This window comes from Xiphias gladius, chromosome 20 (genome assembly GCF_016859285.1).
Source record: "Xiphias gladius isolate SHS-SW01 ecotype Sanya breed wild chromosome 20, ASM1685928v1, whole genome shotgun sequence".
Classification (NCBI taxonomy): Eukaryota; Metazoa; Chordata; class Actinopteri; order Istiophoriformes; family Xiphiidae; genus Xiphias; species Xiphias gladius.
Genome location: NC_053419.1, coordinates 11,490,857 through 11,504,916, shown reverse-complemented (window position 1 = coordinate 11,504,916; position 14,060 = coordinate 11,490,857). Strand labels below are relative to the sequence as shown.

The 14,060-nt window shown below is 40.5% G+C and overlaps 1 protein-coding gene across 6 annotated transcripts in view; it reads left to right on the top strand.

Annotated features, from left to right (window-relative positions):
* The first annotated feature begins 277 nt into the window (after window positions 1-277).
* sardh (sarcosine dehydrogenase) overlaps window positions 278-14,060 on the top strand; it is a 66,425-nt gene continuing 52,642 nt past the window's right edge. For 2 of the 6 annotated variants that reach the window (XR_005709683.1, XM_040157428.1), the window contains exons 1-9: window positions 295-428; window positions 1,718-1,908; window positions 2,186-2,322; window positions 2,779-2,957; window positions 4,939-5,118; window positions 6,706-6,829; window positions 7,182-7,282; window positions 9,914-10,018; window positions 13,262-13,391. Coding sequence is in view for 5 of the 6 variants with exons in the window: in XM_040157428.1 (XP_040013362.1) it covers window positions 369-428; window positions 1,718-1,908; window positions 2,186-2,322; window positions 2,779-2,957; window positions 4,939-5,118; window positions 6,706-6,829; window positions 7,182-7,282; window positions 9,914-10,018; window positions 13,262-13,391 (1,207 nt within the window). In the remaining variant the exon portion in view is untranslated. Of the gene's footprint in view, window positions 429-620; window positions 706-906; window positions 992-1,717; window positions 1,909-2,185; window positions 2,323-2,778; window positions 2,958-4,938; window positions 5,119-6,705; window positions 6,830-7,181; window positions 7,283-9,913; window positions 10,019-13,261; window positions 13,392-14,060 lie in introns of those variants that run through there. The other 4 variants (XM_040157429.1, XM_040157430.1, XM_040157432.1 and 1 more) reach the window with 4 other exon arrangements.

Sequence of the window (14,060 nt, the reverse complement as noted above, 5' to 3'; positions counted from 1 at the left end):
AAACAAACAAAAAAAAAAATTCCCAGTGATCCTACTTGGACTGACCTAATTTGAGGCTTGGTAACACACCGCCCGACCTCTCCAGCATTTAAACGTATGTGTGTCATGTCTACAGTGTACTAGGTGGGGAGGAGTGAAGACAGGAGCTACAACTAAAGCTCACACCGACTGACAGCTACAGAGCTGCAGCTCCTGTGCCACACTTTAAAGCGCTCTCTCTCTCTCTCTCTCTGGCGTCCCAAACTGTTCGGCCATTTTCCCGCGACCGCATTTTTTTTTTTTTTTTTCTCTCCACCCCAAGCTTTTTACAACTTGCTTCGCGTGTAACCGGGACAGTCTCTAACAGGCGGAACCGAGTGTAAGTGTGCATGTGGAAGCCAAACCGCTTTCATGCATCAAAGTGCTGCATGAGGCAACTTACAGGTTTGGTAACTTTTATTTATTTTTTCTTCAATTCCCTCCTGTATTCGGTGCATGCTGGTGTGAGAGATGACATGCAGCGTTTCATGCCACGTTACTCGGGCTGTCCTCTGTTAAAAGCGGTACGAGGCGTTCAAGTGCATGCGGTGTGCCGAGCGCGCGTGTTCCGCTGTGCATGTTGCCGTTTGTTTGTGCTCGCGTACAGTGAGGTGGCGCTGGCCGTTGCGTAACGTGCCACGGACGCCTTCCAGACCGGGAGGAGCGCAGGACCGGGCGGCGTCTGATGTAACTGCTGCACCGCCGTTGCGCTTGAGCGGTCCGTCTGTGCCCGCTTCCCATGAAGTTTGCTGCGATAACCCTCCTCCTCCTCCTCCTCCTCCTCGCTGTCACAATAGTGGAGGTTGCATAAGTTTGAATTACAAGGCCAAATGGTGGATGAGCTCTCGGCGTAGTCGGGTAGAGTCAGCAGTCATTCTCCCGGCCTCGCAAATGTCACTTAAAAGCCTGTTTCTCCTCCTCGCTCAGGTCAAAGAGAAGTAGTCAGACTTGTACTTGACAGTGTAGTTAACAGGTATAAGCCTAATGTTTGGCTGTTTTGTCTTTTGCTTCGGTGCACATGTCAGCTGATGAATTATTGTTGTAATGTTAGGGGGTTGCCGAGTCACTACTGGAGCTCATGCACCTGATTTTGATCCCTCTACAAACGCCAGCCATGTGGTTGAGAAAGCATTTGACCCAGCGACGATTCTACCTTGAGAAACCATCCTGTCATTCAGTGACCATATTGAAGTAGAAGCTTAACTAATCTTATATTATTATTATTATTATTATTTTATTAGTGATAATCTCTGAACCTTGATCTCCACTCACTCATCCTTGGGTAGTTCAGATTGCAGCGAGCAGAGGACGTGCAACCTTGGTGGTAGAGATCTAAGACAGTAATGGAGGCAGTTGTTTGCTGAGTGGAACTGGAGTTTAATAACATTATCTCAAACCATCTGTTTTAACTGACTTTTCTTGAACCTTTCTACCTTATTTGTATTAAGAAAAATTCACAATTCCATTTGGAGTAATGGTGCACAAACTTTGGATTTGAATAAGTGTGACATACGTATCTTCTGCAACCAGAACAAGCAGATGCAGAATATACTGTAAACATAGGTGTCATGTCATCTGTCATGTTATCATGTAGTTTTGAAAAAATGTTTTTGTAAATAGCTTTGGAACTAGTCGCCTTTACATGACATGTGCTTCTGCAGCATCACACTGTCCCTTTGCGTCCCCTGACTGTCCCCAGGGGACCATGGCCTTCCTAGGGATCGCAGTGCGGCGGGTGGTGTTGGCGGCGCGGCCTCCTCTACCTCATTTATGCCGGACAAGTGCTCGGTCCTACAGCTCGGAGCCCACCAAGGAAAAGAGTGTTCCCTACGAGAAAACACTCAAACAGGAGGATGGCGCCTCCTCTGGACCCACTAAACCTTTGCCCAGGTTAGCTTAGCGGATGGATGGAAGGAGTGCTCTCTGTACTGTGGATTCTGTGGACTTCTCTGACATGTTGTACATTTTTTCTGTTTTAATTTCAGGGGATGAAAATATGTTGGGATATCAAACTATTCCTTTAAGTAACCAAAAGCAGCTTTTATTTTCGAGTTGGTTTGATGCAGTGAATTGTGGCGCTGATTTGGGTTTTAAGTGGTGCCGTCCTTATCCGACTTTGAAAGTCGTTTCCTCAGCTCACCTGTAGTTAATCTGCCACCTGCCTCAGGTCAGCGGATGTGGTGGTGATCGGAGGAGGCAGCCTGGGCTGCCAGACCATCTACCACCTGGCTAAAATGGGCATGACCAACGCTGTCCTGCTGGAGAGAGACAGACTGACCGCTGGCACCACCTGGCACACAGCAGGTAACCAACTGTAGGAATATGGACAGGTGTAAGAGAGTGTGTATTTACCTGAGATAATGTATGCTGATATGTTGAGCTGCCAAATATTCTCATACTACGAAAAAATGCATTTGTTTTGATTTTACATTTATAGCATGGTTCCAATGTTAAACATGCTCACAACGAGTAAAGAACTCTGAGTTAGCTGGTTGAACAATAAAGCCAGATACATTTTCTTACATATACACTGTTTCTACCATGTACACTGTTATATGATTTAAACCATCCACCCCAACTCTCACTCTTTACTTATCAACCTACGGTATGTTTTTTTCTAACCTGCTGATTAGGTCTTTGTCGATAAATAGCCTACACTTGTGTGTTTGCATGTTCACCTGCACGTGTGCCTACATACAGGACGTGCATTCTTCTCTAAGTCTTTTTGCACATGCGCTGATGTGTCTGGCTGTTCACTAGGCCTGCTGTGGCAGCTCCGTCCCAGTGATGTCGAGGTTGAGCTGCTGGCCCACACCAGGAACGTGATCAGCAAAGACCTGGAAGAGGAGACTGGTCTCCACACAGGTTGGATCCAGAATGGGGGACTCTTCATTGCCTCCAACAAGCAGAGACTGGACGAGTACAAGCGTCTCATGTCGGTAAGAATAGAGAATATAAAATGAAATATTAATTATTTTAGTTTGATCGTTTCACAGTTTTAAACAAACTTAAATTATTGGCAATAATTTCATTTTCTGTTAACTAATGTCAGTGACAGCAGGATTAAACTTGGACCATAGCTATTTGTTAGTGATGTTAGTAATTCTGATGAAATAGTCTATAGAACGGACATTGAAAACAAAAACTCAAACTTCAAGTTTTCTTGAAGTGTTTCTTCAAGGAGGAACCATCAAACATATAATGAATGCTCAGCATCTAGGGAGATGTTGAACTGCTGAGCCACATTCGGATACACAGGGGTTGTTGTAGCTGCCTGCTGGTTGTTTTTCAACATACAGCTGATGTACGGAAGTGCCACATGGACTGCTCCTGCACTGAGCAGAAATGATTTAAATATGTAATAACTGGCAAAAGATTCAGATTTTTTCATTTATTTATTATTTTTTCGAAAACACTTGTAAGATCAAAAAGACTTGAGACAGAAAAGCATTACAGTGACAGCAGTGAGGCCGGGCGGGATCAAAGGAAAGATCATTACACATGGAGGTTTGCCCTTGTATTCCAAAGAATTAAGTTGTACAAGTCTAAATAAGTCTGTTCCCACAGCTCAGAAAATTACTATTTTGCACAATTCAGACACATTTATGCTACAAGATAAAGCTCTTTGTTCATTTTGGGCTGTTCTCTGTAATCCCAAATGCTCTACAAAAGAGAGCCATTGTTCCAAAATAAGTTTGTGTAGGAGAACCGCCCGATTACTTGCCTGCTGCATTTAAACACAGGTTTTACAATACCCAGGTTACCAAACTGCATTCTCCAGGTCTTTTGTTGCACATGCTTGTAAATGTACTGATACTCTCTGTCACTTAGGGCGCTGCCTACGAGTAATGGCTCATACATAATTCTATTCGTATAGAATGCCCCGTGTTATCACAATTACCAAAATACAATACCTGACAGAAACTTGATGTGCGCCCCTGTAGAGTGAATGACTGGGTTTTTAAGAATTGCTCGTTAATTAGGTGAAATGGTTTTCAGCTACTGTTACTACTCCTCAGGGCTTTAAAATGCATACTTGGTACTTGGGTTTTAACTGCTCAACATGGTAAATGAGGGGAAAAGGCTTAGTTTCTTTTAACTTGATTATGTACGTTGGAAGTTCAAAGTTCACTTGAAACTTCACCAAACTAAGGCACCGTGTAAAACTGATCCAGCCTTGAAATGCAGTAAAAATATTTAGATCAGCCATCCTCAGTTAAAACTAACGATGGGCTGCCCTAGTGACTATAATGCAACGCATCCTGTAGCTGCTTAACAGCAAAAATAAAAAATGTTATTTTCTTCATATGTTTTACTGTGAAGCACTTGTAGGAAGTGTCGAGTTAAGTTTTCTCTTTGTGGCCAGCTGCTCTTGCCAGTTAAGAAATAACCAAAAACAGAGAGTACAGTATATTTAGGAAGGGACAGCTTTGATGGTGGGTTGAATTACATTAATTTAGACAATTCCCATTTTGATGGTGCACAAACTTTGCACAGGTTTAAATTTAAATTGTCAAAAAAGAAATCAACAGATCTTCATGTTGTGGATGATACCCTCTGGTATATTAAGGGCAGCCGTTGTCGTTAAGTTGTCATGTCCAAAATCAAAGTGTAGTGCTGGCTGCAATGTATGATACAAAGTGTTTGGCGGAAAATGTTTTGCGGACATGGACATTTGTTTTATTTGCAAATTAAATTTGCTTTGCTTTAAGAGAGTACGCAGCACTGATCCACTATTATGTCGGGTTCAGAAAAGTAAAAAGATGTGTTTAAATGTTGATGATGCAAAGCCCTGACACATTTTCATACAAGAAATCTTTAGTATTGAATTAATGGTTGTGGTCTTGTCTGAGATGGATGTATTAATTTGAACTAATCAATTGTATCACCTTAAAACATGTAATATCCCCTTACTTCTAGCTGGGTAAAGTTTACGGTATTGAGTCCCATGTCCTGTCACCTGCGGAGACCAAGGACCTGTATCCTCTGATGAACGTTGATGATCTGTATGGAACCCTGTATGTACCAAAAGATGGCACCATGGACCCAGCAGGCACCTGTACCACCCTGTCCAGAGCTGCCTCCGCCAGGGGAGCCATGGTAATGTGTAGTGATATGCTGACTGGTTGTTTTCTTGTTGGACCGTTAATATACATCATATACTTTATATTAGAGTAGATTTACACATTTATAATTGCAGTCTAGTAAACCAAAGATTGTTAACCCTTCAGAGGTTATCCCATATTTTGATTTTTTTTTTTTTAGAACAGCAGAATGGTCCAGTTTGCCAAAAGTTACAATACAACATTGCAATTAGGAGCCTATACAATGGTGGGCATGCGATTTAAGTTTTGACTACTGCTTTGCATACTTCTCTGTGCACTTTACATCATGTTGCAGCATGTTAATTGTCATGCATTTTGGTTGTTCAAAATAAATTCATTTGGCTCTAGCATGTAATTTGTGCAAATTTGCACAATGATCTGATTTTCTACCTGACACTCCAACAAGTTAGGGAGTTGAGGAGCTTTTTGTGTGTGTGTGTGTGTGTGTGTGTGTGTGTGTGTGTGTGTGTGTGTGTGTGTGTGTGTGACATAACACAGTACAATGTAAAAGTAGCGCCCTTATCTGAACAAGAGAATCTAGTGTAGATAGCCGTGCCATAACCTTGTGTACAGCTAAACATTAATTGCTCTTTCAAACAGAGTAAAGCTTCAATGTCAGTAAATGTAACACGTGAAGCCGTATTTCTTCTTTAACCGATCTGTTGTCCATGACCAGCGTGTTTATGATGGTCAGTGCTTTTATAGTGCATTTTATGCAAAAGTAAGGTCCAGTCTACAGTGGACTACTATCACAAATTCAGCGAAATACAAACAATAACACTGAGGCAATTTATTCCAAAGTGCTTTAATTAAAAGAAAAATTTAGAATTAAAAAATGAAAGAGAAAAAGTAGGTTTTACACATATACAATTTAGAGGTAAGCCTTTTTATTAAGGAAATGCAGACGTGAGGCTTTAGTCATGACTTTTTGGCCTGATGAAGGCAGATACTTTTTGGTTAGATCACCATGGAAACCGAGACTACACAGCTGCTGGAAAGCTGGGTATGAGATCCAGAAACACTGCCCTAAAAATAACAAACATAACCTATAATTTTTCTTAAACAATGATATTACAATCCCTAGATGACCTTATATAGCTTTATAATGCTAAAGCAACTTGAAACCACTGACACCACGTGAATCATTGTGTGGCAGACTGTATGTGTTGTACTGTTTGTGGAGATGTTGAGAACCTCAACTAATGTCTTTGTTCTATTCACTCTCAGAGAACTGCTTTACATTCATATAGCATTTTTAAGTATTTTACATGATATTATTTAATAATAATCTATGGGGAATTAAGGACAATATGAATGGGAATATGAACTGTGGCAAATTGTTTCAAAATTGTGTCTTACCACTTTCACAGCTGTGTTGGAGAACAAAAGGCTACACTTGTGAATAGAAATCTTTTCACATACTCAGTGGGAAGATATTAAAAGGGCTCAAGTAATATTCGATTGATTTAATGTACAACTCCTCTTTGCATTTCAAACAGGGACTTCTGCAGGGGGCAAGCAGTGCTTATACAGTATCTCCATGTTGCACGTGAATAACTCCACACTGTCGTCTGTAAATCAGGTGATCGAGAACTGCCCTGTGACTGGAATTAAAGTGCGGACAGACGACCTCGGGGTGAAGAGGGTGAAGGCAGTGCAGACCCCTCATGGGACCATTGAGACCCCTTGTGTGGTGAACTGTGCAGGTAAGATTCAGACAAGATCAGCTAATTAATCATTCCAAAGACGACAAAAAAAAAAAAAAAAGGTCACAGGGGACAAGGATTTTGGTTTTGTTTGAGATGTAAATAACAACATTGCACTGTGCACAGTTTGTGTAAGGTAATGTATCGGGGAGATATTAAGAAGTGTTAATTTGATGCAACAGATCTCCTTGCTGATGCAGGTATGGCAAGTGAAAGTGGAATTGCATATAGGTTTGAATCGAAATCAATATTTAAACATGATTAATTTCACAGATGTTTTGCGTAAATGGCTTTTGTCGAGAATGCGAGGTGGTATGATTTTGTACTTTTTGCCTCTCTTTGTTACATGCAGGTGTGTGGGCCACCAAGCTGGGGGAAATGGCAGGAGTGAGGGTGCCTCTCATAGCGATGCATCATGCCTACGTAGTGACAGAGAGAATTGAAGGCATACAGGTAGGACCGCAACCTGTCTTTATCTAAAGAGCTTGACTATAGTTGAAGATATGTTATACTAAAAATAAAATCAACCGCTGGCACACCTTTCTGTAGACCCTAAATAGCATGCTGCATGTGGCAGATATGGTTTTCTGAGTCCAAAAATGATTGTATTGTTGTCAGTATAAGACACTTTAGAGTTAGTTGTAATATTCGGTTTTCCATCTTGAAGGGTTCCCGACTGGATGTTGGTTTGGGAAAAGCAAAACTAAACAAAACCAAAAAAAAACTCACCTTAACTTAACTCATGAGTTAAGCTTGCATTATAATGGTAGAGCTTGTACTTGAATGTTAATGTAGCTGCTTATTTCAGAATTAGCCCTAATGAATGTTAATTGTTTTATTGTTATGATTATGTAAAGCAGCACCATGTTTCCAACAACAGAGAAGCTCAAAAAAGGTTATAAGTTGTATGATTGGATGTGTGATGTCACAGATCCAGTATTGCTTTGTGACAGTTGTTGTAGGATATATTTCATCATGAAATATTTCCGAAAATACTAATTATGTTTTTAAGAATTGCACACAGCGGCTTCCTCTTCTTTGGCGACTTAACAATGTTCGATTGAGTCAGTCAGTCTCAGAAATTCTGCACAACAACCCTGAATGAGAGCGTTTAAACATTCCACTTGATTTCAGGGTTTGGTCACTTGAGCTGCAGGCTGGGGAATAAGCCAGCTAGAATAGATGGCATTGCCAGCAAAATACCTGGGAAGCCCCAGATGAAACTGAGGGAGCTGCACTGCCAGGACAAGAGGCAAAGCCTTAAGCATTCTGACAGACAGTTTCCATCCATAATTTTCTCAGTTTGAGACTCTGAATGTCAGGAACCACTATTAGGTGTTTTTGGCAACCAAAAAGTCTTTTATTCCAAATGCAAAAAGCATTTTAAAAACGGAGCCACAAATCTTGCCCCACAGTATTTTATGTTTTAATTTCTTTCATGCTTTGTCTTAAGTATTCTATCGGTAATTTTTACTTGTTTTAGAGTGTGCTCTAGACTTTTCTCTTAGTGGTATCTTGTTGCCTTCTCTGTTTTTTTTTGTTTTTTTTTATGTTGCTTGTTTTTAGATCTTACCTGTTCTTGTGCTGCTTTTATGTTTTGGTGAGCCAAAGACAGTTGTTCACTCCTGTGGACAATAAAGATTTTATTGTTCATTTAATTCCCCATGGAGACAGAAATTCCTACATCGGTATGTATTAAGTTTCTATGACCAACAGGGGGCACTGGGACAACACAGATTTCAGCCTATAATGGCCCAGACAGTTGGTGTGTGTTGGAATGAGGTGTGTGTGCTTGTTTGTGTAAGAGAGAAAGGAAGATTGATTTGTTTTTATACATTAATGTTAGTAATGTGTGTGTGTGTGTGTGTGTGTGTGTTTGGGGAGCATTGGGGAGGCCTCTGCATGCAGATATAACACATGTCTTACATGGCTTGTGTAGATGATCCACTGTAACTCAGTGACTGTGAGCCTTGTGTGTGTTCGCTTTGGTTAGTGTGCACACGCAAAACTGTGCTCATCCTCTAGAGGCTGGTGGTTTTTTAGAGGGGCTGTCAGAGCTTCCCTGTGTTATGTAGTTTAAGAGCAGCTTATCCAGAATTACTGCTGCATCATGTTCACTGACATCAGCCCACACACAAAATGACACACTTATACACTCGGATGCCATCAAGAAACCTGTTCCCACCAGGGAGTGCGACTTCAGGTCAAACATCTCATGCTGACCGCAGATCTGTGTGCGAATAGATGTGATATGACTTGCTCATAGTAACCAGTGTTTGTTTTCATCTGTGTGAGAACATAAATGACAGAATGTATTGCAGTGCTCAGTATCAATCATGTGGAGTAAACGGCCTTCTGTACTCAGCACAGAGGAGAGAGGAAAGGAGCGGTTTAGCTTTTATTAAATGTAGTGAGCCATTTTCCAAATGTCAGCTAGTTCTCTGGTATTCTGATTTTGTACCCAGAGAGCCAGTCATCTTTTGAAATGAAAAGTGCTCACCACAAAGAGAATACAAATACAAAGACGCTACGTACTTAAAGTGTAACTATTCATTAGACAAGAGGATGACTGTTTCCTTCTGCTGTGTTTTGAAAGAGGATTTCATGGTTTGTCAGTTGTTATGGTACCATACATAAAGAAATGCTATGGTTTGTTAAAGTATGTCATGGTATATGCCATTGGTGCTGTAAAGCGTTTTATGGCTGTTACGTCCTGCATTGTACACACTGTTCTCTACATATGCCCCTTAGTAAAGTAGCCATTATCTGTTTTAAAAAACAAAAACCATTCAGTGGCACAGCTTCAGATATGTTAAGAGCCTTTATTTGTGTCTTGTCATCATGAATTAATAATGTATAGTTTTAGCTAACAGTCGAACAGTCATTCATTTTTTAGAAAAGGATTGAGGATCTAGTAACTTCTGATGTGCATTTGTCATTACGATTGAGAATTAAAAAATGAAAGAGCAAACATTTTAGATATATTATCCTTGTCTTGTTATCCAATGCCCCGGAATGTGTTTGGAATAATTCATGTTTTGATCACGTTTTGATGGCTTCCACTTTAATCTTCTCTCTCTGCAGAACATGCCGAATGTTAGGGACCACGATGCCTCAGTGTACCTGCGCCTCCAAGGTGACGCTCTGTCTGTGGGTGGCTATGAACACAACCCAATCTTCTGGGATGAGGTAAGCTTCAATATTATCTAATGATTAACAATCTCATTCTCTGTCAATAGCTTTGACACTCTGAAACCTCAGATATCGACTGTCCGTGAGCTTGAGTGAGAGACATGACGTAATGTCTATCTTGTTTGACATAAAATCAAATACTTCAATTAGGTAGCTGAATAAACTTTAATCCTGTTTATATACTTCTTTCTCTCTGTCAGTTTGACCTCATCTCTTATTTACCCTGTTTTTCTTTCCCGTGTCTTCATTACTTACTGCTGTATTAGCATGGAGGTCAAACTGTAGTCATAACAGGACTCATAAAACTGCGTGTGTGTGTGTGTGTGTGTGTGTGTGTGTGTGTGTGTGTGTGTGTGTGTGTGTGTGTGTGTGTGTGTGTGTGTGTGTTCGCGCATTCACTAATCTTCCCACAGTATTCAGATCCTTTTCACAAGTGGCAAAATGATAATTTCAAATTACTTTTTATTATATTATTTATTATAAGTAAAAGTCCTCCATTCAAAACTTTGGTGAAATAAAAGTACAGAAGCGCTAGCAGCAAAATGTACTTTTTAAGAAAAAGTTTGACATTTTGGAATATGTGCTTATTTGCTCTCTGGCCAAGAATTGGATGAAAAGATTGATACCACCGACTGGTCCATAGCCAGGAGGGAGCTAGGGATAAACAGCTAGCCTGGCAGCCTAGCCTAGCCTAAAGTTATACTGTAAAAATTCCTGGTAGGCACCAGCATCTCTGAAGCTCACTAATGAACATGTTGTATCTCGTTGGTTTAATCCATACAAAAACTAAAGTGTAGAAACAACAAGTTGTGGTTTTACTGTGTGTTACCTTTTGGCTGAGCCAGGCTAGCTGTTTCCCCCTTTTTCCAGTCTCTGCGCTAAGCTAAGCTAACAGCTGCCAGTTCCCGCTTCATGTTTAGAGTACAAAGATGAGAGTGGTATCAATCCTCTCATCTAACTCTTGGCAAGAAAGTGAATGAGCATATTTGCAAAAATGTTGAACAATTTCTTTAAAGTATAGTAAAAGCAAAAAACTAATAGAACAGAAAACTAACACTGACAGCTAAAAAAGCAACTCTACAGGCAGTTCACGCAGAGACAGACTCTTTAAAGAGGAGAGTTGGCTTTGGAGATTGATCTTTATAAAAGCCTTTGAATCAACAGGTGGTCTTGTCCCAATGGAGGTGTACTTTTTCTCAAGGACGGGTTTTTAGAGCAGTTTGTTAACTGAGCTGGCAGGTTTGGTGGCAGGCATCTCTGCTCCTTTTCATGTCCTGGTGTCCCACATGTATAGCTCTTCAATCCTCATTCAGTCATTCCTCTTTAATTTTATTCATTTATTCCTTCAAATCTGTGCTCTTACAAAGCAATGTAATTCTGGACCCGTATCATTCACATGTAAAGATTACTATCTGTTCAACCTATTCACGTGTAAGACTGAGCTATAGAAATGCAAACGAAGGATTGTTAAGTATACGGATATCAAAAACCATGTCACTCTAATAAAAAGGTATTGAGACCAAAAATTGTTAATATAATGTAAATAATTAAAAAATATATTTGGTCTCAGTTTCTATAAAAGCAGACACAGGGTTTTTGCAGGGAACTGATAATATCTTCTTCCCTCTGAATGACTTCACAACTTTCTGTCTTTCCGTCTGGCTGCCTCCCTGTCTACAGACTCCTCAGTGGTTTTACATTTTAGAGGATTTCTTTGTGCAGAAGCAGCCTCTTTTGTTCTCATTCTGCAGCTGAGCGTTGCTTTGATGTCTTGAGGCGGATGGAGGAAGAAAGACGAGATACAGAAAGGAGAATTAGCACGGAGACAGAGAGAATAGAGGATGCCTACTGAGTGAAGATGAGCAGGATCGATGGCACTGGGAGGGATTGAGAGAAGTGTGATGTGTAGGACAAAGAGCGCTGCTCCTCAGTTACTCCAGTTAAGTGTCAGTGCTCAGTAATAATGCAGAATTCGTTGTTCACATGAAAGCAGCTACTGTCAGCTTGCACATCCATGTGACATTAAAGTCCTGGTCAAAACTGAAAGTGCCACCATTTTACAGCCACAGGAAATCCTTTAAGAATGCCCTTAGCTCTTCTAACTGCAGACTTTTAACTTAAAGAATTGCTTATATTTAACATATTCAGCATTTCATGCAGTAAGTTGATGCTGTTAACCAGAGTCAGTCACCCGCTGAAAGTAAGAGAATGACTCCTATTGTGGGAAGTGGGAATTGCAATTCAACATTGAGGAGCTAGGATGGAGAAGAGTCAAGTTTGAGTGGAGGGAGGACCAGATCAGTGACCGGCTATAGGGAGAAAGGTGCGACTGATAAAGTTGCAGCACAGAGCACAAGCTAGTGTGGTGGACTTTTCGATTTTGAGCACCCTGAGTCAGCCAGATTAGTGTAGGAGGGGAGAATTTTAAAGGCGAGGCGATCTGCGCTGTTCAGTATGGGTTGTAGGAGCTAAAGGCGACGTTTTGGCCTGGCTGACAAGGAGGGAGTTGTAAAAGTCCAGAGGGGAGCAAATTAAAGCTTGGACAAGAAACTAAGAAGGAAGGATCTGATTTGACAGATGTTGAGTCCACGTTGAGAGAGAGTCAATTCAACAGATGATACAAGTTGGCTTTCCACAGTGTCATGTTTTAACTTGGACTGAAGTCACAATGTTTTTTTTCAAGAGTGATGAGGAAGAAAAAGACCACATCAAGTCTTGATTACATTTGCTTTGAGGTGGTGCAACAGCTTTGAATATTCGCAAAATCTACTGTAGTAGTGTGGATTCTTTTTGTGGGAAATATGTACAAAACAGCCAGAGCTACGTATTTTTCAGGAATTTATCTCTGTTCATTTTGAATTAAAAAAAACATGAAAAATCTGAAAAAAAAATTCAACAATTCAAAAATACACAATTTTCTACACAAGTACTGATCATTTTAGGTGCTGATTTGCATTTTCTCACAATTTGTCCTCAGTTTTTGTTCTCCTTGGTTAGAAAGATCAGTGTGTTCTTGCAGCAGGCTACATAATTTATTTGAAAACTTAAAATCACTGCTAAAGGGGTTTAAGATTGGAGCATTTTTTGTAAAAATGTGTAAAAACTGACAACAATGATCCTTAACAACAATCGAAAATAGGCATCTTTTTTTCGGCAGCATTAGCAAACCAAGTCCTCCATTTGTTCTTTTAAGATCAAGGGGAATAATAAAGTTGTGTATTTGTCTGTTTTCTCTCCCAGGTGTCTGATAAGTTTGCCTTCAGTTTATTTGACCTGGACTGGGATGTATTCATGCAACATATTGAGGGCGCAATCAACAGAGTGCCAGATCTGGAGCAGACTGGCATCAAGTCCACTGTCTGTGGACCAGGTACACATGTGCACGCACACACATACACACACACACACACACACACACACACACACACACACACAGCAATATCATTTTGACAAGTTGGATAACTATATGCTGCTGTGCAGCCTGAAGAGTTTCAGTATTGAATTGGATTTTTCATCGTCATATTGTTATGCAGCTGTTTGGAGTATGTAAGAATGAATGATTTTGTGTGGTGGAAAAAACAACTGAAACAAACATTCACACAAATGCACACCCATATATAGACAAATGGAAGACAGGAAACGCAGAAACGGTGAAGGAAATCTGAGAGAGACAGGAAGAGAGAGCAACATATAAACAGAGAAATGTAGAGCTGGAGACATTAATAGAGACATAAAGAGAGAGAGAGACAGATGGATAACAACATAAGTAGAGATGTAAAGGAGGAGGGATGGAATGTAGAGAAACTAAGATGTGAAGAAAAAATAAATGAAGGTCAGAAATCAATAGCGACAGAGCTCAGAGGGAGCCCAAATAAGAATAAGAGATAAGAATTAGGATTTCATCAGAGTCCTGTTGTGGTTGTGAGCCAACTCCCCGCCTGTGACCCTGTGTTGTATTTACACGATAAGTGCACCACACTGAGCAATGAATTTTCATAGTGAGCTCACTGAGTCCTGTTTCCTTGGTGAGAAAGCAGGC